Source organism: Triturus cristatus, chromosome 3_2 (assembly GCF_964204655.1).
Source record: "Triturus cristatus chromosome 3_2, aTriCri1.1, whole genome shotgun sequence".
Taxonomy (NCBI): domain Eukaryota; kingdom Metazoa; phylum Chordata; class Amphibia; order Caudata; family Salamandridae; genus Triturus; species Triturus cristatus.
Genome location: NC_140584.1, coordinates 342411509 through 342437536, shown reverse-complemented (window position 1 = coordinate 342437536; position 26028 = coordinate 342411509). Strand labels below are relative to the sequence as shown.

The window sequence follows — 26028 nt, the reverse complement described above, 5'->3', positions numbered from 1 at the left end:
TAATATGGATTTCTTCCAGGATTCTGGAATGCCAATAGTAGACAGCGCATTAAAAACCCTGGTCAAAAGGGGGATCCAGAGCTCGGAGTGGATTTTGAAGAAGTCTATTGGGACACCATCAGGGCCCGGGGCCTTCCCTTTCTTGCTTGTGTTTAAAGCCCGTGCGACCTGGTCACATGTGATGGACAGTTCAATGGGGAAAATCGAAGGCTGTTGGTGAGAAAAATCATTGTCTCTAGGGGCAGTTGATAACGAATTGGTCATAAAAATTTTTGAAAAGTGCTCTACCCATTCCCTTTCATCTATAGCGACCTCTACACTTGGAAGACTACCCTGATCGATCAAAAATGGTGTTTTTACCACCTTCCAAAAGGCGGCGCTGTTATTGCTAAGACAACTCTCATGTAGTTGGTCCCAGAGTTGCCTTTTTAATTCCAATTTCCTTTCCTTTGTAGCAGCATTATAGGCCCTCCTTAGTTTAGATATTTCTGCGCGGTCCCTAACTGTCTTGTGTAAAGCAAGTTTTAATTTAGTATAGGCTACTGTGCACGTGTGGTTGAACCAACCCTGTCTATTCCTCATGGAACAGTTCTTTTTTACCATTAGGGCTTTTTTTTTTTTTTTTACGGTCTGTATCAGTGCCAAAGTTAGTAATAACGTCTGCGTCTGAGGTAGTCAGATCCAGACATTTCATAACAGACAAGTATGCTTCAGTGACCACTGTATTAACAGTTTCAATTGGATCAACTAAAGCCCACTTGAGAGAGTAGCCATTAAATCTAGCTAGCTCTAAATTGTTTTGATCAAGAACGCTAGGGATTTTAGTGTCGGGCCTAATGGAAAGAGAGAAGGTGATACTTAGAGGGAAGTGGTCGCTCAATACGGTCTGATGAACATTAAAGGTAGTATCCCTCATTATCGAACCATTTGAAAACAAAATGAAATCAATAGTGGAATTGCATCCCCTCCCATGATAGGTGGGGGCCAGCATCGTATTTCCGTTAGCTAGTTTGTTCGCAATTCTCAGATCTAGCTTAAAAATGATTTCATTTAGTGAGCTACCTAGAGTCGAATGGGTGAAATGTGGAATGGGATTATCGTCCTCGTCATTTAAACCACATAAAAAAGAATTGGAAACACCACAAATAGTCTGGTTAAAGTCGCCACCCCATATGATGGTCACCTCTCTGGCTGATTTCTTAATTATAGATAGTATTAAGGAAAAGATAAAATTAATTTTTTCCATTGCGTCTAAGTCAGAGAGATTATTATAATAATTGACCAAGAGGAGAAAGTCCCTCGCATTTAGTGTGAGGCTAAGAAGCTGAAAGTTGGGGTCAAGTTTTATGACCCTTATCTTTTTTTCATCTTGATCAGATTTGATATATAGATAATTAATCCTCCCTTAGCCCGGCCAGAATTAGAGTGTTGGGCGGGTGAGAAATATGTTCTATAACCATCCAGATGGGTCACTGTTGTCAGCCATGTCTCCTGTAGACATAAAATGTTAAAATTTAAAATAAAATTAGTCCAAACGTCATTCCCTAATTTGGAGCGTAGACCAGCTACGTTCCAAAATGCAACCGCAACTTTTAATTTGCTGGACTCTTGCTCGGATGTAGTTTTAGGATTTAATATAGGTGTCAGAGATTCCAGCGATTCGTCCATCGATTGAGAATCGGTATTTAATGACAAAGATAATAGCTTCTTAGTAACTGAAGCGATGCAAGTTAGAGAGGAATGGCAGGGATCACTATTTGCTTCCATCTTCGTTAAACTGCAAAAGATGCGCCGGTTGGAATCTCGTGGGGAAAGTCAATCAACATCCTCTAACCCTCTAAGAGGAGAAAAACGGTTGGATGTTAAAATATTAAAGTTAGAGGACCTTGCTCGGGCCCATGAATAGGTATTGGGCTGTATTAAGTTTCTGGTTAATATCTGTGGGTAGAAATAGGTCAGGTCATAGGTTCTAATGGACCTATGACCCTGACCTTGAAACCAATTAATTATATGCCTAGTTGCCCTGTGATCTCTAAAGTTAACAATAATCACGTCGCCTTGAGTTTCCTTCGGCCGTGGGCCGACCCAGCCAAGTCTGCGGACATTGAGAATTTCTCCATTAATATTTGGAGGTAAAGGCCTATTCTGTCTCAGTCAGTGCATCACCTTGTTTTTCAGATCGTAGTAGCCCTCTTTTTTCCCTGTTTCCAGGACCGGGACTCCTGTCAAAACTACAACATAAGGGACTGCCTCTGGGGGTAAGTCTATATGATTACAATTAAAACCGTCATTTATTCCAGGGGCAATACCAACAGATGCATTACGTGGTTTATATTCTGGTCCACTAATTTGAGGATTGACCGCAATCTGACCTTATACTAGTTCGTTATTGCATTTTCCGCTAGATAGCAGGTTTTTTGGGCTAAATAAAGATGGTCATTTTTTATTTGCCTCTAAATTGGGTTGTCTATCATTAGTCACTGAAGATGGTTTAGGATCGGTAAGGCTGTTTAAGGGTACCAATGTATTGGGCAGTAGGTCTTTCAGGTGGTCACTGTTTTTTAGTGTCAGCTTCTCTATTGATTCTAGTTGTTTGGACAAACCCTTTATTCTTTCTAATAATGGAAGAACGAGTGATTTGACTAGTAACTCTAGTCGGCCCGTAATTTCATTCATTATTGGGTCATAATTACAAGGGCCTGTCTGAGTATCTGGGCCTTTTATCTGTTTAGCAGGTGAAAGACAATCAATAACAATGTTTCCCGCTTGGTTAAGCTTGTTGTTAGCGGGTTTCTTGATTTTGTTGTTTTTCTTTACTCCCCTCTTTCTTTTTTTCAGGGGAGGAGGGGCTGTAGTAGTAATTCTTCTACCCTTCTTCTTTTGAGGGCTTATGACAGTGGCCCAGGAGGGCGATAAGACCAATGTTGTGCAATCAGAAGAAAGGTTCGAATGAGATTAAGCAACAGGCGATGTTAAGTGGATACGGGATTGTGTCAAGGATGTAGAGTCACAGGCGGGTGAAGGGATTCTAGAAACACCCCAAGGATCATGTATTAGACAGGGAACAGGTGTTGTAGGGTTCGGAGATACAGCCAATTGGATCAATCCAAGCGAGGAGCGTTTGTTTTGAACATGTTCAGCCGATAGGCTTCTCTCCACCATAGCAATCTCCTTTTCAAGAACTGAGGCAGCCCTAGTAATAAAATTATCCAAGGTGCCTCGCACTGAACCGCCCAACAGTGAGGCTCTACTCTTCGAGGTACGTGTTGACATTTTGTCTGTATAGTTAGTCGGCTCAAACGAATAGGTGCAGATGATACAGTCGATACCACACAGTGGTATACACAGTGATCAGTCACGGACTAACCAATAGGGATTAGATGGTCACAATATGTAAATATGGTTCTCATCCAGGGGATACTCATCAATAGTCATAATCTATGAATAATCCCCGCCCATGTGCGGGATCCCGGAGCATATAGAAAATACATATATATAAATATATATATATATACATATGTGAAAACATATAAATGCAGCCTAATAATGTTCAAAACATGGCAATGCTGTAAATTACATATTTTTGCATAGTAGTGCCCCCGTAACCCGTAAGGAAAAAAGGAAGCATCAGGCAAATTATAACACAGCACTGCTTTATTGCCATAAAGCAACATGTAATTGTAGGCATTCGCCAGTAGGCTGCAGTAGAGTATCAAGAATCCAAGAAAACTGACACCTTGCCTTTAAGGCATTAGAGTAGGGGGACCGTGCCTTTAAGGCCTGCCCGTGACCCCCTGCTCCCATGATGCACTACAGGTGACAGTTGGGCCAGTTCTTTTTTCCGGTTCCTTCTGTGAGGATCCTGGAGCTTGAGCTCTTCAGTTTTTTGACTGAAATTTTGAATTACAGCTTTTTCTAGCTTTTTTCGACGTTTTCTGGCTTATAAGGGCTAATTCTGCTGGTTCCAGTGAATTTTCCAATTTTTTTCCAGTCAGAATGTCTCCTTTATTTAGGAAATGCCCTTCTTGTGGTAATAAAATGGCACTGGTGGATCCACACTCGGTGTGTATTGTGTGTTTACCATCAAAACACGATCCTGACCAGTGTCCCCACTGCCAGAAGTTCTCAAAGCGCACTCTGAGGGACAGAGAGCGCATTAAACTGCATGCAAGACTGGAGAAGGAACGAAGCCGTCGTGAAGGCGAGCATTCCTCATCAAGACCACCTTCTTCAGCTACGCAAGTACAGAAACGGCGACATACCAGCTCCCCGGGCTCCAAGAAGACCAGGAGTCCAAGAGGTTCGCCGTCGACGTCGAGGATGCCGGCGAAGAGGCAGAGAACTTCGGCGTCAAGGGATTCATCCCACCATCAAGAGTCTCCGCCGCGCAAAAGTAAGTCGGCGTCGAGAGGCGGCCCTTCGGGCTCGAAGGCTGCTAGTCTGGTGACATCTGAACTGTCTCCGTCGACGTCGAGGCTTCCGTCGACGTCGAGACACTCTCCGCCACCCTCGAGGGGGTCGACGTCGAGAGATGCGGCGACGTACATTCCGCCGCGAGTGGGCCGGTCGCCGTCGATGGTTACCCCCACTCGGCGACATAGAAGGTCGACGTCGAGAGGAAGATCGACGTCAAGAAGTCGACGTCGAGAGAGGTCGCCGTCAAGATCACCACGTCGACGTCGAGAGAGGTCGACGTCGAAGTCGCCCAGTCGACGTCGAGAGAGGTCGACGTCGAAGTCGCCCAGTCGACGTCGAGAGAGGTCGACGTCGAAGTCGCCCAGTCGACGGCGAGAGAGGTCGACGTCGAAGACACGGCCGACGTCGAGGTCATCTAGCCGACGTCAGGTGCCAGAGAAGAGGAGATCGACATCGAGGTCTCCACGACCGGCGTCGAGACCAGAACGGCATACCTCACACTTGCCGATGGTGACGCAGACGTCGTCGACGTCAAGGGATTCGACGTCGAGGGCGAAGACTGGACCGCCCGCGGAGAGGTCCCCAGGAGAACAGTCATCATCTCCGGGACTGCACATCGTGCAAATATCTCCAGAAAGATCACCCGAGGCTCCAGAGCGGTTTGGACTGTCACCGCGCTGGTTACGAGATGTGGGCGCTGCCGCATGTCGGAGTCCGGGATCGGACTACTCCCGCATGTATTCCCCACCGCGCAGGAGTAAATCGCCTCCGAGGGATCCACGGCCAATTTCACCACGCCGGTCTCGTTCCAGGGACCGTCGCACCGCGCCAAAACGTCCAAGATCTCCGTCCAAGCGCAGATCAGGATCAAGGGCTCACCAAAGCGAACGCTCCCACAAGAGGCGACGCACCAGGTCGTCCACTGGGACTGCATCCACAAGATCCTCAGTCCGGGACTACTCCCCTACTTTTTCATCCACGCCTCCATCGCGAGTGTCCCCGGTGGATGACATTATAACTTTCTCGGACGTCCTGGGTAGAGGGGCGCAAAAGTTGAACATCGCACTGCACGCCCCTCAGGCACCCACTTCTGTGATCTTTGACACTTTACACCATCGGTCAGCTCCCAGACCTCTGCTCCCGTTGGTGCCAGGATTGTTAGAACCAGCGATGGCCACGTTCATTACACCAGCTACAGCGGGCTCGGTCCCCTCGAGAATAGCAAAGAAGTACAAGGCTCCGGCCGAGGACCCTTTATTCTTGAGGGCGGACCCGCCAGCGGATTCGGTGATAGTGGCGGCGGCCATGAAGTCTCACTCAGCCTCAATATCTGCTTCTGTCCCCCCTGAGAAGGACAGCAAGCTGATGGACTCCTACGGCAGGAGAATGTGCAACACATCTGCCGCGCACATGAAGGTCGCTAGCGCTTCAGCCCTGCTAGGGAGGTATGATCGTTCCCTATGGGATTCCCTGGCCAGATTCGTGGAGAAATTGCCTAGGGAGGACAGGCAGGACTTCACGGAGATCCTACATGAAGGCGGACTGGTGGCCAACCAAGTAATAAGCGCAGCGGCGGATGCATCAGACCTAGCCGCGCATGGCTACTCCCATGGCATCTGCTCCCGCCGTTCGGCCTGGCTCAGATTAACAGCCCTCAAACCAGATGCGCAGAAAAGGATTCTTAACCTGCCGTTTAATGGATCATCGCTATTTGGTGCTCATGCGGACGACCAAATGAGCAAGATGAAAACGGAATTGGACACTGTAAAGGCTGTGGGACTGGAAAAACGCAAAGAGTTCCGCAAGCGCTTTCGCCAGGGCGACAAACGTGCCTTTCACCAGCGCGTTCAAACGCCCCAATGGTCCTCTCAAAACCAACAGAGGTCCCAGTTTCAGCAAAGGGGCCGGGGCAGAGGAAGAGGAAATGCTAAACAGCAGCAGTCCTCTAACAAGCAACCTCCCAAGCAGTGAAAACTTACTTCCTCCGCACTCGTTCGCCACTCCGGTGGGAGGAAGTGTCACCGCTCACCTGGCAGAGTGGAATACAATTACAAACGACAAATGGGTGCTGAGTATTGTAGAGCGTGGCTACTTGCTGAGGTTCAAATCTCCCCCTCCGCAGGTACCCCCACGGAAACAGCCACTCCCTCTCAGCCAAAACAAGCTTTTAAAGGACGAAGTTGCCACTCTCCTCTCCAAAAACGCCATAGAGGAAGTTCCAAACAGGCAGAGAAATCGGGGAGTGTACTCCCGGTATTTTCTTGTTCAGAAAAGAGGAGCGATCGGAGACTACAGACCCATCCTCGATCTCCGCCTACTCAACAGATTTCTCAGAAGGGAAAAATTCAGGATGCTAGCACTGCACCAGATCTTCCCACATCTACACCAAGGGGACTGGATGTGTGCCATCGATTTACAGGATGCATACTTCCACATTCCTGTCTCAGCGAAACATCGGAAGTTTCTCAGATTTCGCATCTTTCACCAACATTATCAATACAAGGTCCTGCCATTCGGCCTCAAGTCCGCGCCACGAACGTTCTCAAAGTGCATGGCGGTGGTGGCTGCATTTCTCCGCAAACGGAAGATATTCGTCTACCCATATCTAGACGACTGGCTCTTAAAAAGTTCCACCCCGGTTCAACTCCAGAGTCATCTCTCGTTCTGCCTAAACCTTCTACACTCGTTGGGCCTTCAGGTCAACTACCGGAAGTCGATCCTCAATCCAACTCAGCGGATCCACTACCTGGGCGCCTCTCTAGACTCCTCAAGCGCAAGCGTGTGTCCTTCGGAGGAGAGGTTATCCTCCATGCTGCAAAAAAGCTGCACGCTTCTCAGCACGGAATATCCCACAGCCAGACAAGTGTCATCTCTCCTGGGATCCATGGCCTCGTGCATCTACATCGTGCCCAACGCACGTCTGCACATGCGTCCTCTGCAACAAGACCTAGAGGATCAGTGGTCGCAGAGGACCGGCCGCTGGGAAGATCACATTACCCTTCATCAAGCCGCCAAAGATTCCATCCGGTGGTGGATGAAGCGCTCCCATCTGCTTCACGGCGTCCCATTCCATCAGCCGCCTCCGACACAGACGGTGGTCACAGACGCCTCCATGCAGGGCTGGGGGGCTCATATGGGCCGGCTTCAAGTACAAGGTCTCTGGTCCGCTACCGAGCAGAGCTATCACATCAACTTCTTGGAGCTACGAGCAGTCCATCTCGCTCTCAAGTCCCTGTACCCATCCCTGCAGACCGACTATGTTCAGGTTCAGACGGACAACACCACAACTATGTTCTATCTGAACAAGCAAGGAGGGACCAGATCACGGGTCCTGTCTCTGGAGGCCCAGTCAATCTGGAAATGGCTTCTGGCGAGAAACCTGACGATCGTCGCTGTTCACCTGCCAGGGACCCTGAACGTGCAGGCGGACGGCCTCAGCAGAGACTTCGTCGAAGCGCACGACTGGGTGCTCAACGAAGGCGTCGCTCAAGACATCTTCCGCTTGTGGGGCATACCAGACATCGATCTGTTCGCAGACGCGGACAACAAAAAATGCCCCGTCTTCGCCTCCAGGTTCCCTCAACGGGGGTCGCAGGGGAACGCGCTTTTGATCAGCTGGTCGAGGACATTGCTTTACGCTTTTCCTCCTCTCCCTCTCATCCCGGCTGTGATTCAGAAGTTCTACAGGGCCAGAACTCGGATGATCCTAATAGCACCGGAGTGGCCCCGGCAGTGGTGGTACCCGGATCTACTCCAGCTGTCGGAGGTACCACAGAGGAGGTTGCCATGCCTGCCGAACTTGCTGACCAAGGACAAGGGGAGAGTGTTCCACCCCAATCTCCCCTCCCTCCGCTTGACGGCATGGCTCCTGAATTCATCCAGTACGGACATCTAGATCTTCCACCGGACTGTATGAGCATTCTTCGGGAGGCAAAGAGGCCCTCCACGAGGAAGTCGTATGGCTTTAAATGGAAAAGATTCTGCTTCTGGTGTAGAGATAACACCCTTGATCCGATCCGGGGTCAAGAACAGGTTATTCTCCCCTACTTACTGTACTTGGCGAAGTCTGGGTTAAAGTACTCTTCCATCAGAGTACACTTAGCTGCTATTACAGCCTATAGGAAGTCTCCTACCCAGACCTCATTCTTTCAGATGCCAGTGGTAAAGGATTTCTTAGAAGGGCTTAAGAAAGTTTACCCACCTGTGAGGTCTCCTTCCCCTTCCTGGGAACTGAACATCGTTCTCTCTAAACTGATGGGAGGTCCTTTTGAGCCGATTCATAAGGCCTCCTTGCAACATCTGACCTGGAAGGCTGCCTTCTTAGTAGCCATCACTTCGGCCCGTAGGGTTAGTGAAATTCAGGCCCTCTGCTGCAAGGAACCTTACACGGTGTTTCATGCTAATAGGGTGGTGCTCCGTACTCATCCGAGCTTCCTGCCCAAGGTGGTTTCGGACTTCCATATTAATCAGGTGATCACGTTGCCCACCTTCTTTCCTCAGCCGACCACACCCCCGGAGAGAGCTCTACACTCTCTTGACCTCCGGAGGGTTTTGAAATTCTATCTAGCTAAGACCCTTACTCTTAGAAAGTCAGACAGGCTCTTTGTTAACTATGGACCCACTAATACCGGGCTGGCTGCGGCCAAGAGATCTATCTCTAGATGGATTGTCTCTTGTATAGCTTTGGCTTACCAACTGTCCCACAAAGTTCTGCAGGGTAAACCTAGAGCACACTCTACTCGGGGGAAGGCTTCTACGGTAGCACTCCTTCGCAACGTTCCCATGTCTGAGATCTGTAAAGCGGCTACATGGCGCTCAGTCCATACTTTCACGCGCCATTATTGCCTAGATTCAGACGCACAGGCCGACGCCCAGGTGGGGCAGGCCTCTTTGAGGAACCTATTTGCATAACTGTAATACAAGATGTGTCTTTTAATGTATGTTTTAACTGCTTTGTTGCTCGTCCGCGAGACTTTGGGTATGGGCTTGCTACTCTATTCATAGATTATGACTATTGATGAGTATCCCCTGGATGAGAAGGATTAGTTACTTACCTGTAATCCTAGTTCTCATCCAGGGGTATACTCATCAAAGTCATAAGCGACCCACCCACCTCCCCGGACGAGCAATGTTTTCTCTTTAAATAAGTGATGTATGGAAGGCAGATCTACTCAGGTGCGGAGGCACCGCCAAAAAGAACTGGCCCAACTGTCACCTGTAGTGCATCATGGGAGCAGGGGGTCACGGGCAGGCCTTAAAGGCACGGTCCCCCTACTCTAATGCCTTAAAGGCAAGGTGTCAGTTTTCTTGGATTCTTGATACTCTACTGCAGCCTACTGGCGAATGCCTACAATTACATGTTGCTTTATGGCAATAAAGCAGTGCTGTGTTATAATTTGCCTGATGCTTCCTTTTTTCCTTACGGGTTACGGGGGCACTACTATGCAAAAATATGTAATTTACAGCATTGCCATGTTTTGAACATTATTAGGCTGCATTTATATGTTTTCACATATGTATATATATATATATTTATATATATGTATTTTCTATATGCTCCGGGATCCCGCACATGGGCGGGGATTATTCATAGATTATGACTTTGATGAGTATACCCCTGGATGAGAACTAGGATTACAGGTAAGTAACTAATCCATAATGTACCTTTCGTTGCGTTGGTCAGATCTCAGGGAGTGGGCCCAGCCCAGCCTCTTCCTGCCCCTGACGGCCACAGACGGCCCGCCCTTTGCCCGGGCTTAGCCCGGAGCCGCGCGAGCCCGCGACGCGGGGGTTACGGCGATCTTTTGTGCGCCTCCTGGCGCGAAACCGGCGTCGGCGGCTCCCCTGCCGCAGAGACTGCTGGGAAGGGTAGTCCGTCCCCACTCCGCGGCCGCTGTTGGAATTAGCGGCGGCGGGAGACGGAAGTGCAATGGCGGGGAAGGCAGTGATGGAGCAGGTAAGGTTACTCGCAAGATAGGTCCACAGGTTTTGAAACAGAGGCCCGCTCTGCCGAGATTACGGCGATCTTTTGTGCGCCTCCTGGCGCGAAACCGGCATCGGCGGCTCCCCTGCCGCAGAGACTGCTGGGAAGGGTAGTCCGTCCCCACTCCGCGGCCGCTGTTGGAATTAGCGGCGGCGGGAGACGGAAGTGCAATGGCGGGGAAGGCAGTGCTGGAGCAGGTAAGGTTACTCGCAAGCTAGGTCCACAGGTTTTGAAACAGAGGCAGATTGCAACTTAATTTAGTCAACCCTGCTGCATAAATTGTCCCTTTGCTGCCGCATAATTCCAGTGACTCTGGCTATACTTCACTTGGCCCCAGTCAATGGTTCACAATTATTACCTGCTGGCAAGTAACTACTTTAAGCAGAATTATACCAATATTTAGCCAAAATACACAACTTGTATGTTTTGACACATATTTAACTCTCTTTTACAGTTTCCCACAAGAATGGTTTGAATCTTTCTACCAAGTATTAATATTACTGATTCAAGAGCAACTCAAATATTAAATAATGCTTTATAGTGTGGTACCTACTGTAGCTTGCCCTTAACTTTACATATGTATTTATTTTGAATTGCGTGATACCACATGCTTGCAGTGATAAACAAGCATTTGCAATGCAATAGGTCTAGCATTACTGAAAGTTTGACCTATTGGAGTTGCAAATAATAATGCAATGGCAATAGCTCAAACTTTAAGTAAAGCGAGACCTATTGCATTGCAAATGCTTGTTTTTAAAAAAGTGGGACAGACAGCAGTCTATAGCTTGCTATATCTTCATTGTTAACAACTGTGACGACATCCACCAAAACTCTGAATTCAAGTTGGTCGACTACTGATGTACTTCAGCTCTATCTAATTAAACTTTATCAGTAATGTCTGCCAGCAAATAACCAATGACTCAATCGCTAAAGAGCAGCACGGTCTTAAAAATGTAATTGTAAATGGCTGCATTATTGATGAGGAAGATCTTGCTAGGTTCTTCATCATCAATGATTAGAGCACTGATTACCTCCTTGTTGATGAAGACTACTATGCAGTCAGTGACCACAACATCAACGACAGAGCACGACATAGTAAAGAAAAATTAACCTTCTCTACAGGTTACAAAAGAAATGTCTTCTCTATTGCTTTTGTAGCAAATATCAATCAATTAATTCACTACACTTTTCTGTGATAAAATAATTACCAGTGAAAACTTTGCAAGATTCTGATCCAGAAATAAATTTATTTTCTTTCACACCTGATGCAGGTGAAAGGTCTGAAACACATTTTTCTTCAGAAGAGGATGATGTCCAAGGGGAAGAATATTAGCATTCCTGCAGTGAGGAGAATTAACAATGCTCTCATTATGAGTAGAACACGACCCATTTTTCCCAATTGGTTCTGTCTTTTCTGCTTACAGTGAAGATTAGCAGAGGCTCTAAATTGGCTTGAAATACAGTACAAGGAACACTCAAATGCCAAATACAGACATTTCACATTTCTTTCCATCATTACCTCCTAAAGGTACAGCTACTTCAGTCCATATTCCTTGGGTAGGTCAACCGGAAAGGGAAGGGGTGAAGAGGAAGAGGGGACAGGAATAACAGTAGAAGAGGTAGCGAGTCAATTAGCAGATAAATAGCACAATGTCTGAAAGGATTATTTTATTTAAAAAACAAAGGATCCTCTGAGGCACAACATATCTATATACCTGATGATGAAACTGGAAAGCTGCATTACATAATCGCAAAACCAGAATTATATTTACATTGCTTGTACTCATAAAAGTAAAAATGTTTTCTTTATGACTCTAAATATCTAGGTCCATAAAGTTGTTACTAGATCACATTTGTGAGGAAGGCACCCTCTTACTGGAAATGTTTTCTTCATTTGCATCACTGCATCATTGATTTACTAACTCGAAAAAAAGTACAAAATGACAAATTTAGCATCATAATGCTTGAATAGTTAACTCAAAGCAGATTGATGGCCACCCCAGCATACCCAAGAAAGTATAAATATCCAGGCTCTCTGTTTAGCCCCTCCGTATAGAGAGGAATACTGACTGGCCTCTCTTCAGACAAAATTTGGTATCATTGTTGCTTCTGCAGCTTTTACAAGGCAATAAATAGGCAAAAGTGTGACTGCATTGCCCCCGTTCTAGACCATACCAGAAGATAAAACTGAAGTAAAATGTATAATGAAAGAAGGGCACTGGCTTTAGGGAAAGTTATTAATGTCACAGTTAACAGTTCCTCCTCAGGATTGACTATTAGTGACCGATGTGATGCTCAAGAGGGTTGATTCAGAAACACGTCTTTCTGCTCAGAAGTCCAGATAAAAGTTCGAGATGTGACTTATGATGGTCTCACACTTTTTGTAAAACATGTGGCCAAAACCCTGCATAACGCAAAAACATACTCTCTTAGGGGAATCTCCATTTAAGTCACGCGCGGGAATCCCGGAGCACTTTTCCATAGTATATCTTCTTAAGTATAGATATTCTTCGTTCTACAGGAAGGCCTATAGAAACAAACACTTAAGAAAACACATTATGCAGCCTATAAGAACAGACTGCAGTGATGACATTCTTCAGATTGTACTTACAAAAAGGTCAAAATACCCATATATATGTATAATTTAAAGTCAGTACTAAAACAGTTTAAATCTCTTTCACAAACCCTGTTTTTTTAAATTAGAAAGATGCAGGACAGTGTAGCCCTATAGGCTGCCACAATGTGAGTTTTAAAACAGGGCCTGTGTTTTTAAGGACCCAGAGTCCACCAGTATCACATCATGCCTAGTAGGTGGCAGTTGCCACAGTTCTTTTTTCCGGCTCCTGGTGACAGGATCTTAGAGCACTGAGCTCAGCCTTTTAGGCTTTTTTGCTAAACAATTCAGTTCCAGCCCAAAAACAGCAACATTCCCGGTCAACATTGAGGAAGGAGATTGGCGTTGAGGCAAGGTATGGCACCTGCCTTGTTCGCCGTCAAGGCCTGGGTCAACGTTGAGGACCAGGTAAAGGTCGACATCGAGACAGGGTAGGTCGATTTCAAAGACACCTATGCTGTCGATGCACAGATTGAGGTCGACATCGAGGAGTGTGTCGACGTCCAGAATAAGGACTACGTTGCGGCATAGAGACTTATCTATGTCAAGCAGCATATCACCATCGAGGACATCACGACATGAGAAAAGGAGGAAACTAAGACGCATTTCTACCTCCCCAGACTACAAATACTCAAGGGTATACTTTCCTTCTTCACCGATAGTGTTACTGGACTCTTCTCTACCACCACCTCCTCCTCAACCTCCACCTACAGTGCCTCCTCCACCGGTGCCAGTTCCTCCTCCTGTGGAGGCTCCTCTCCCAAGACCGACATCGTGTTCAAGAATGCGCCATCGTTTGCGCCATTACAGATGCCACAGATCCCGACATTCTTAGTCCTGTCCATCTTCAAGGTGCTCTCGTAGTAATACGTCTCTATCAAGGTCACGCACACAATCTAGTCATCGTTCGCGTTATACTTCTTCCACTGAAAGATGCTCACCGACACTATCAGACTCACCACCACCACATCGCGCTTTTACTTAAAGTGAAAGTGCAATGCAAATATAAACAAGCAGCTGTGTTAGCGTAATAGCGACAGCTTGTTTTATTTTAAATGGCGCTATCGTCTCCGCAGTGCAGCCACAGTGCCCCGCTTCCGCTGTCATGCTGGCATGTCTCATGGGAGAATTGTTCGGCCGATCACGGGCTTTGGCCAGCAATAGGTTCTGGCGTGCTCCTCCCCCACAGTAGATTCCAAAAGGAAGAGTAAATAGATCATAGGAGCCTAAAATGGCGGAACCACCAACCCCATCCGTACAGCGCTGGCCAGACCGCCCACCGCCGCCTTAGCAGTAGTAGAGAAGATCGCGCTGGTCGGTATAACCCAGGTTTCTTTTTTCATGGCGTGTGATTTATTTTACAACTTGGCAGGGAAGGTTTGCTTCTGTACACTGTTTAAATCATGTGTAATACTTTTTTTCTAACATGAGCATTTGAAATTCGCATGCGGTTATAGAGTGTTATTTTTGTTTGAAAAGTAGGGTACATATTTTTGTTTTGTTGATTGTCTGTTGAAAGTTGCGTGGAATGGCCCACGCGTTCTTCTTGCAGCTATATAAGTCGGTCAAACACGAACACAGCACACCAACAAGAAAACTATGTACTTTAACCCTAGAATGTTTGTTGAGCGGATGATTTTGCTTCATAAATTGTCATAGCAAAACCACGAGGTAACACAACTGTATAATTTAATAGGAAAACTATGACTGATTTCAAACTCATTTGTTCCTTTTGCCAGGGATGTAGCTTGGTCCGTAAAAATTGGGGAGAGGAGGAAGGATCAGCTTCACATTTCCCAACAATCACATTGGCATATCTTGCTCCTTATTGCCATCGCGCGCCTTTATTTTCCTTGTGACTTGTTTCTTTAAATTTTTATGTATTTTTTATTTTAAACAGACACGGCACGCTTTTTAATTTTACCTGCCGCGCACCTTCCATTTCTTTTTTCTTTTTTTTCCCCAGCATTGCACCTTGTTCCTCATTGTGTCCCGTGTCAGTCCGCTCCAGCGTCCATGCTTGTGGTTTCCTGATCTTTTGTACGTCACACTGTTTCTTGGGCCAATTTGTATCGCTGTCCCGGCATTGATGCTCTCTCCCACCCCCCTCCCCCCTCTCTGTTAGTGTCTCCCTGTCTCAGTCTTGGTGTTTCCTTGATTCTGTGTGTCTGCGTATTAGTGTGTGTCTCCCTGTGTCAATGTCTCACTGTTGGTGTCTCAGTATTAGTGACTCCTACTCCATGTTGATATTGCCTACTCTGTGTCTCCCTATCTCTGTGTGTCCCTATCTTCGTGTCAGTGTCTCCCTCTCTTATTACAGTTGGTGTCTCCCTATCTTAGTGTGTCCTATCTCAGTGTTCATATGTCTGTGTCTCCCTGCTCCACTGTCCGTATCTCCCTCTCTGTGTTGTTTTCTCCCTGTCTGCATCTTAGTATCTCATCATTTCAGAGTGTGTATCTTCCTCTCTCTTTGCCAGTGTCTCCTTATCTCAATTTGTCCCTGTTTCAGTGTTGTTTTCTCCGTCTCAATGTTGGTGTCTCCCTCTCTGTGACGTTTTTTCCCTGCCTCAGTGTCTGTGTCTCCCTGTCTCAATGTTGGTCAGGTGCGGTGCGTTCGTTGGGGCGTAGCCCCGCCGCCCACAGCTCCCTCGGCGTCTCTGAACTTAAGTAAACTGAATCAGTTTACTTAAGTTCAAAGACGCCGAGGGAGAACTGACAATCATGTCAGTCAGCATAACGTCGGACCGCCCACCCCCCTTCAGAGTTTGAAGGGGGTGGGCGGTCCGGCGTCATGTTGACTGACATGATTGTCAGACCAGGGGCAACAGGCAGCAGCACACAAGTACGCATGAGTGGGGAAGGTCGGCAAATTTTAGCGCCGTGCCCAGTCATGCGCACTATTGTCTGCTTTGGCTGGCGCATGCCCATTAGGAGAGTGAGGGTTGAGCAAAGGCTCAAACCTCGGTCTCCTAATGGGCAGGCGGGCGAGTAGTAACCGTGCCCTAAGCCAATCCTGGCGCTGCTGGCAGCGCCAGAATTGGCTGAGAACTTGCCAGTCCACTCCAGTGCCGTTCGTGAAGGCGCCAAGGGGAGCAGAGGTGGCGCGGACCGACTGTGAGGTAAGTTTTCTGTTTTATTGAATTCCCCTGCTCATTGCGGTTGCGCGATTTATAGATTTCAAAAGTAAATATAATAATTTCCGTATTTCTGTTTTGATTTGTTTTAATTCTACGCAGCACTTGCAGCACCACCTACATTTATTTTCCGAGGAGAGGTGTGTGTCTGTGCGCGCGTCAGTCTGTGTGCGCGAGTGTATGTGTAAAATACATACAGGACATTTAATGGCTTTCTTTCACATAACACAGCTTTCTCTTGCCTGCGGGCGGATAATAATTCCCCAAACGCGACCTAGTTTGGCCTGCATATGCACACACAAAAGTAAAGACTCTATGAGATCCCCCTTAAGGTAACTAATGCTTTCAGAAAAGCGACTACAGATCGTAAACCTACATTTGTGTGAATCGAGATGCAAGTCAATGTCAGATTACATTGGGTATTTGGACCCTCAGGGCACAACAATTCTCACCTCTAATGCTGAATACAGTAATCTGTAGGTGAAGTTGACGAACATTTTCAAAGTGTTTGGTATTGTGCTGAATCCCCCCCCACCCCCCGGGCAGTGTGTGTACCACCCCTTTAAAGGCCTGAAACGTAAAGTGGGTTTTCTGTGGTTATAAAAGTCCCACATTGAGGAACCGTGGAGATAAAAAAAACTCATGTATTTTGCAGGTCATCGACATGCTCTTTTTTCCCGGCTATGTCGGCAGCAGGATAGTAAGTGGCGGAGACTCTCATTGTTTCAGAAGTGCTCCAGCATTTCACGTGGGTGGCATTTCCGCCTGAAGCACTCTCTCTCTTGTTAACTGACAGCCTTGTTCAAGATGTATTGAAAACCAGAAACAAGGGGGCATGCCGAATAAACAGTTGCTTTCGAATGCCAGCTCATTAGGAAATAACTCACGAGCCAAGCTCAGTGCATGTATTTGTACAGCGTGTGTCACTCGGAGACACTTTTAGGATCTGAGCCCTTCCACCTTTCAAAAGGAGGTCGGAAACGTTTGGGGTTCTGTTCGGGTTCACTTTCGAGATACCGGCTACTTGGAGAAGTGTCAAATAGTAATTGTTTTCATGACAAAGAAGTATTGCCTTTCCTCCCCTTTAACATTAAAAGCGAACTATTTCTGCTTTAACTTGCTGGTATAGCCGCCGCCCCCACCGTCCATCAAAGGCGATGCTTACACTAACCAAATCTGGCCTGTGCGAGTGAAGTCTTTGACCCTTTTCCCTACCCCTCCCAATCCTGCTTGTGCCGCTTCTCTCTCTCAGACATGCTCCTGGACGCGGCCATCGTTCACACCTGCTTGATGGAGCTAGTCCATTTGTTATGTATGTATTTATTGTGATTTGATGTGCAATCACTTGTGTTAGGCTGATGAGATTGTCATTTTCTGTTATGAGGCACCTAATGGGCCCTGGATGGTGGAAGAAAAATCCTGTATTGCAATGTTTCTCTGAGGTGTCATGCAATCTAAAATGTCCTTACTGTTGTGGAGTGCATTAAGGCATTTACGCTCCTTTGTGAAGGGGCAAATAGCAAACCAAACATCTTTGGTCACTTGTGCGTAGGAAATATCTAAAATGTAATTGTTCTCTTGCTGCATTTTGAAAGTAATGTATTGCATTTTTATGTGTTATTGCGTACAAGCGCTTGCCTTTCCTTTAACACTGTCCCCACAGGGAATCCTGGCATAAGGCTATCGCAATGGTTTAACAAACTTATAAGCTGTTAAGGTGATATGACTGAAGTAAATGCTCATATGCTACTATCTAGATTTTGTTTAAAGGTCTTTGTCCATAAATGAATTAGGGAGCCATTATGACAGATACTTTTGTCAAAATATAATAAATAAAGAATGCAGTGGGCTTTGTGCAGAGGTCTTCAAACTGTGGGGGGCGCCCCCCTGGGGGTCCGTGGATGGTTTCTAAGGGGGGAGCGAATGCCTCTCTAATTACATGTAAATGAAGATGGCCTGGAACAGCGGCCTTATTTATCTGCTGCATTTCCTTGCTGTCTTCATTTACACACAGCCCAGAGTGCTGTGAAGGGAGGTCACAGAGTGTCAATAAGTTGCCTAAAGGAAAAGAACTAACAGAGCAAACAGATTCACTGAAAAATAAAGTCAAGTTGCATTACACACCGTCTAACATAGGCTGCTGCAAAATGATGCAGTGCTTGAAGCAAAAACACTTTCCTACAAAATATAGCCTTTAATAATAAGTGATCAGACTGTACCTAATGTAAGCATTTTCTGAAGTATAACACCCTTACAATACCTCTAAAAAAATCGTTGTCACTTTGACGCATTAAGCAGCGCCATTGGAATTATGTGGTAAGAGAGGACCAAATTATGCAACACGGTTGATTAAATTATGCAGGAAGAAAAGGTAAATTATGCAGCATAATCTGACTCATTTTGTGGTTATCTTTCATTCATTTTTTTCATTTTTAGTAGTGGTAACACTGAGGTGAAATATAACTCATTAGTACCAATTTAAGACCCAAATATATCAATAAGCAACTGCAAGATGACCAATCAAACTTTATGAAGGGCATTCTACTGCTCTGGAACACGTCACCAGCCACGTTTTACATAATTTTGGATCCCTTTGAACTAGAATCAAATTTTTTTGTTAAAATCTGCAGATTATGCAACAGATGATGGGTTATGTAGCAAATGCGATAAACCCATAACAATGCATAAAAGGCTTCTGTCTCAAACGTACAATTCCAGTGGCCCTGGAATTAAGAGACTAATCAATTAACGGCTGGTAAGAGGATGTAGTGTAACAGTCATACTGGCCGAACTTAAAGCTGGGGAACAAGGTTTGAGTCTTGATGGGAGGCTCAAACATCCTGTGATTCTGTAATGCAACTGGTGCTCATGTAAAGTGCTCTGATACCTTCGGGTCGAGTATGCACTATTTAAAATGCAAAAAAAAGCCTGGTTTCTTCTTTAACTGTTTGCACTACCACCCCACCCTTGCTTTCAAGCAGAGGTACCTCAAAGTCAGCACTAACCATTCAGTGGTAGTTGTTTTTGTAAAAGGTAAGTCCAGGGGGTAGCAGGGAGGAAGTCAGTAGGGTCCCATTCAGATACAGAGCTCTGGTCCTCTTGATCCCTGGGACCTCTGAGTAATGGTCCAGGAAAAAGAGTGAGATTCATAAATATAGTCAACGAGATGGCCCAGAAGAGAAAGCGCTGCGTGAGGGCTTCATTTTTATGGTTACTAATGGCCAGAGACCGCTTCCTCAGAGAGATACCCCAAGGAAGAGGACGATCTAAAGGGAGCCTTTTTTATCTAGAAAAAAAGGCCATCTATTAGTGCAGCAGGTTATGCTGTCAGGTGTGTAAGTGGCCACTGCTGGTCAATTATGGGCGTCTTACCATGAAGTGGAGTGGGTGCCCATTTTCCTTCTTAGTATCAGAGCCCAGGTTACCCTTGCTGCTTTTTAACATAAAGGTGCAGAAAGAATCACTGCTACTGCAGGTACAGTGGCACCAGGAGCCAGAGGTATGATAAGCCAGCTGAACCTTAATTATGGCTGTTTACTATCCTTCATTCTTAGCATTAGGGCGCACTGTACACTTGTCAGTGTTGATTTGGGCCTTAGCCGCACTGGGGACCAGAGTTCAGAGGGGCCCACTAAAACACAATTATGACTGTTTTACTTTAAAAATGGAGCATGGGGGCTTATTTTTTAACATTAGGACCAAGGAAACCCTTGCAGATAAAGGAAGACCACATGTGGGAGCTCTTTTTCTCTGAAAGGGCCTGTTTTAAGATTAGAGTGATGGTCCGGCATAGTGGCGAAGGGGTATAAGAGGCAGAGGAGACAGCCTGCTACACAGGACTGAAGTCATCATTTGTGCAGCAAGTGTAGTTGCTTTGAGGTCCAGTAGTGTGAGGGGCTCGAGCTATCGAAAACGTACTCTTGAAATGATTTCATAATCCATGCCCCCTACGCTCAGCCCTTTCTCTCCCACTCACCCAATCCTTGCCGTTACAGTATTCCATGGAGGAGTGAGTTTTTCTCACAAAATGGCTATATTATCTTAGAAGCTTTGTTCCATATTTCATTTCCCTTAATTTTTTTGTAATGCTATCTTTAATCCTTTTTTTCAGCTCTAGAACGTGGTCTTTTAAAAACATTGCAAAAACTAGATGATTATCTCAATACACCACTTCCCGAAGAGATTGATGAAAATAGCATGGATGATATAATTGCTTCCAACCGCAAGTTCTTGGATGGTGATGAAATGACTTTAGCAGACTGCAACCTGCTGCCAAAACTGCACATAGTAAAGGTATGATTTGGATAAACCTTTCAATTTCACACAACAATGACACAACGTGGTATTCAGTATTGGAAAAGAAAGCTCAAGCTCGCTCTAGAAAATAGGTTTCATAGTTTGTCTAATATTACATGGCATCATTGCAGTACAGTTAATGGAAAACAGGATGTCCGATCTTTTTTTAACAAACTATTTTGCATAAATCAATGAAAGCCTTTCTATAGTCCAAAATACATGAGTCTTACGAGGAGAGGATGCTCCACATGACTTGTTATTAGTAATTTTTTTTTTAAAGGAATGTAGTTTTACTCCCTTTTTGCCATTTTCTAAATTTGAAACAGAGGATATAAATAACTTACGTGTAACTCCAGAACGGACCCCTAAGTCCTATGGTGATGCTCATGGGGAGAAACCGGAAATGAATGTAAACCTGTGAGGGTGGGCAGAACTGTGTGTGAACAAGCCCCTAGAGTGTGAAACGCGTCACGTCGGATTTATGACATTAATAAACCTCTTTGAATGATCCTTGGTTTTTGGTGATTTTTGCAAAGAGTTCCGAGTGCACAATTGGAACTCCGTTCCTACCACAATATTGAATTTCCGGCGTACTCCACCGGCACCGTGCCACCCCTCAACAGGCTACGACCTTCTTAGGAGTGTTCTTTGGATATATATATATATATATATATATATATATATATATATATATATATATATATATATATTAGAGCTACGCCACTACAATCCCTCAGTTGAATTGACGAAGCAGACCCGATATTGGTGCAAGTTCATTTATTTTAAAGACCCGTTGTGTCCGCCATGACGCGTTTCAGCCTCCCAGAGGCCTTGATCACATGACGCTACAAAGAGGAAGTGCAGAATTGAAAGTGCTCAGTGCATAGTAATTGACGCGAATCACATGGTACATAGACATAAAGGAAATCCTAATACATGATCGGCAAGTGCCTGAATAAAGTTGTTTTTGACACTGGTAGTAATAACAAATAATAGATACACCATTTGTCATAATATACTGAAACATCGTAGGATGCTGAGCATTGTATAAAACTGACAATATTATTTAAGGAACTTTATGAAGTATTCCCAAATAATACTCGTTAAAGGTACCTAGAAACATCCACAATTGCTTAAGATCCTGTAGATTACACAATAAAACTCCAGTGGGTGTTAATTCTTTAATATAAGCAAAGGGACCAAAACATTGCAGTAATTTCATTGACTATCCACGACTTTCTTGATAAAATCCATTCGCAACCCATAAAAAGATTATATGAATTGCTGATCGTGACAAGAAAGAAACAGAGATTGCAATATTATGTTTACAGCAGTGTAAAACAGATGATCATGTAGTAGATAAGGGTCCAGCCCAATTGGGCACAGTGCTATGTTATAATTTCATGACCACATAAATAAAGTGCAAAAGTGCGAGTGAATGTGTGTTAAAAAACCTAAGGTGATAATATAAAAATGCTTATGCATGATCAGAGGCTGCATTTATAAGAGGGATTCATATACAAAATGTACAAAACTTTAGTGCAAATCAGGCAATAATTACAAGCAAGTATAAAAGTCCTAGCTAGCATTGAGACCATGAGATGTCTTAGTATCTAATGTCAGAATGTAACGGGTTTCCAATGTTCGAAGACGGGCCTCACGATTGCCCCCTCTTCTAAGTGGCATGACAGTGTCAATTACAAAGAATCTCAAAAGATCTGAGTTGTTACCATGAGACTCCTTAAAGTTGAGTGCCACTGGGGTTGAGGCATCACAGCCACGGATAGCCCTAATGTGCTGGAGTATCCTCTTGTGGACCTGCAACTTGGTACTACCCACATATTGCAGGCCACTGGGACACTCCAGCACATAGACCGTGAACTCTGTCTTGCCGGTGAGCAGTTTAAAAATTGGACCAGGGATGTCATTCAATGGAACTGAATAAGATGTTTTGCTGACCCCCTGCCTACAAGATTTACAGACAGCACATTTGACAAAGCCCTTTCTGGTGTTAATCCAAGATTTAGCGACTGTCGGCTCCGGGCTACTCTTAACTAGAATGTCTCTCATCGACCTGGCTTTGCGAAATGAAATGTCAGGAGTAGCTGACATAAGATTGCCAATAACCGGGTCGTTGAGCACCAGCTCCAGTTCTTCCTGAAGATTTTACTCAGAGCCTGGTGTTGTCTATTGTAAGTCAAAACTAATCTAGTAGGTGAGTTGTCCCCACTGATTTCAGCGGGTGACTTAGAATTATTATTGCAAAGAGCTACATCTCTAGAAATGCCATTGGCCTTTGACGATGGCTTTATCAACTATCTCTTTAGTGTAGCCTTGTGCCAAGAACCTGTTTCGACTGGCCTGCTGTGCTGCGTCACATTCTGATTGTGTGCTACATATACGTCGAATACGCAACATTTCCCCAAAGGGAATGCTGCGTATTAAGTGTACCGGATGGTGGCTAGTAGCATGTAACACAGTGTTTCCAGCTGTGGGCTTTCTAAATAATCTATCTCCAATCTGCTGTTATGGATGAAAATTTCTGTATCTAGAAAACACACATTATTATCACTGGTGTGGCCTGTGAATTGCAGGTTTAAAGAATTGTTGTTAATCACATTGATGAAATGAAGGGCCTGCTGTTCTGAGCCCTTCCAGATTAAGAACACGTCATCAATGTATCTATACCAATATGCCACATGGTCAGCAAATTCCTCAGCTAGTTGGCCACGGAGGAACTGTTCCACCCAGAGCCCCAAGTGCAGACAAGCGTAGCTAGGGGAGAAACAGGCACCCATAGCAACACCTCTGATCTGCTGGAACACCTGGTTGGAAAACATGAAAAAGTTGTTGTTAAGGCAGGTGGAAATCATGGCTACCAGCATGATGTTGTGATTATGAAACTGGATAGGCCTGGTACCTAAATAGTACTCCACTGCCTTAATGCCATCTCAATGGTTAATGCGAGTATAAAGGGATGTAACATCCAATGTTATTAACAAGTACTCATCATGCCATTCAACCACATTTAGTTTGCACACAAAATCACCCGTATCCTGAACAAACGAAGGCAAAGATTTAACATGTTCCTGCAAAAAGAGTCCACATATTTGGAGGTATTCTCAGTGAGGCTCTTATGTGCTGAGATAATCGGCCTGCCCGGCGGTTTTTGGGAGTTCTTATGTAGCTTAGGAATAAAGTACATAGCGGGGATGACAGGATGATCATTTAAAAAAAATCTAAATTCATCTGGACTTCAAAGACCCACACTCTTCCAGACTATCAGTTTGTTGTAAAAGTCATACCATGATTGTTTGACTGTCCTGATGTCACTTCTTTTGTAACACTGCCGATCATTGAGTTGGTTGTAAGCCTCCTCAAGGTATAGTTCACGAGGCCACAAGACCACATTCCCTCCCTTGTCCGCATGGCGGACTATGATGTTGTCACTTAACTGGATTGTTTTCATTAGTTGTATATAGCGGTTGTTCTGTGACGTGTTTTTGTGGTACACACGATTGATGTTACAACACAGTCTCTTCAGTACCACTGTTACCAATTCATGAAAAATGTCCAGGTTGTCGTGAAGCATTATCGGCGTGAATGTGGACTTTGGTTTAAATTTGGTGTGGCTCGATTCGTTCAAAGAGATTTGCTCTCCGCTGGAGCCACTGCAAATATTTTCATCATGTAGAGATTGCATATCCCTTAAAAGCGGTAAATCTTTGACAGTTAGGATGGGTGAATCACCAGAAGACAGACACCCTGCATTAGCCTTGCTACAAGTTTTGTTCCCTTTAAGATGATGAAACTTGCGTAGTTTTTATTTTCTGGTGTATTTAAAGAGGTCAATGCGGGTCTGTGCATAATCAAAGTTACTGGCAGGGCTGTATGATAACCCTAAAGATAGAATTTGTAATTCAGATGCATTCAATGGTATGTTGGTGAGGTTGATGACAGATTGTGTTGACATGTCATCGGCCGATGGTATTATTTGTGGTTAAATTTTTTGTTGGCATGAGGTTTTTTGTTGGTATTTGATTTGCCGCTTGAAGTGGCACTGCCTTCTTTCCCGGCTTTGACGGTTGATTCTTTGGCGCCTTTGGAGTTCGTGTTCCTGGGTCGCAAAGTAGATCTTCGATCTTGGCGTAAGCAGTCCACCTCTTGCGCTAGGGAGGACCTGGTAAACCCCAACCCTGAAGTATGACGTGATGATTCATTGTCCGATTCACTCTCTGGTATGGAGCTTAGATCAGACATGGAAGAGGCAGATTGAACAGCAGCAGCACTAGTACTAGGTTCAGTACTGGGCACTTGAACTGATTTTTTGGAGGCTTTAATGGCATAACATTTTTTGGCAAAAGTGAAAACTTGCCCTTGTTGGTAATCATTCTTGTCCCGTTGGAACGTATAAGCCTTGCGTTTTTTAATGATTTTCTCTTCCTTGTGAAATTTGATTAACATATCATCACAATATTTCTTTGTTTTCAGTGGTTTCAGTTTGGCTGATTTCATTATTTATGTCATCAATCTTCAACTGAAGGGCTGCTCGATCACTGTCCGCATATTTGACCAAATAGTTACTAATTTGCATGACGATTCGAGGTTGCACTCAGCCCATTCCATAAGCATTTTGGGGTCAGGGTTCTCGTAGCTGGGGGCCAGCATAATACGCAAACCGCGAGGAATGTGTCCAACCTCCAGGTAACGGGATAGTGAGCGGTGCTCCCACCATTTAGACTGTTCTTCTCGCATTAATTTCTCAAGTTTTTTAAACATGTCCCGAACAGTGGAGACATTAGCTTGTTGAATTGACGAAGCAGACCCGATATTGGTGCAAGTTCATTTATTTTAAAGACCCGTTGTGTCCGCCATGACGCGTTTCAGCCTCCCAGAGGCCATGATCACATGACGCTACAAAGAGGAAGTGCAGAATTGAAAGTGCTCAGTGCATAGTAATTTACGCGAATCACATGGTACATAGACATAAAGGAAATTCTAATACATGATCGGAAAGTGCCTGAATAAAGTTGTTTTTGACACTGGTAGTAATAACAAATAATAGATACACTATTTGTCATAATATACGGAAACATCGTAGGATGCTGAGCATTGTATAAAACTGACAATATTATTTAAGGAACTTCATGAAGTATTCCCAAATAATACTTGTTAATGGTGCCTAAAAACATCCACAATTGCTTAAGATCATGTAGATTACATATATATATATATATATATATATATATATATATATATATATATATAACGAGCCAATGAGCTCCTCGGTGACAATATGGTGACTAGGGAGCCCTCTAGCTCTGGAAGCATTCATGTAGAAGGGAGGAGAAAAACTGTCCAGAGTCTGATTAAAGAACTACAACAAGCAAAAATTGGCGAAATCAACAAATGGTGGGAGAAGACAACCCTGGAGAAATCTATTGAATTCAAAAGAGTGCTCAGGGGATTGCGAATTTTAATTATGCCCACACTAAATGATTTAGATCTGGACTTGATTAAACAATGGCAAATGGACACAAATGAATGTTCATTAAAACTCATGAAAACCTTAATCATACATGCTG

The 26028-nt window shown here is 44.9% G+C and overlaps 1 protein-coding gene across 1 annotated transcript in view; it reads left to right on the top strand.

Annotated features, from left to right (window-relative positions):
* The window catches only part of CLIC4 (CLIC family member 4), a 286715-nt gene that overhangs the window by 236771 nt on the left and 23916 nt on the right, over window positions 1-26028 (top strand). Inside the window, exon 5 of the mRNA XM_085647822.1 lies at window positions 20259-20440. Coding sequence (XP_085503948.1) covers window positions 20259-20440 — 182 coding nt within the window. The remainder of the gene's footprint in view (window positions 1-20258; window positions 20441-26028) is intronic.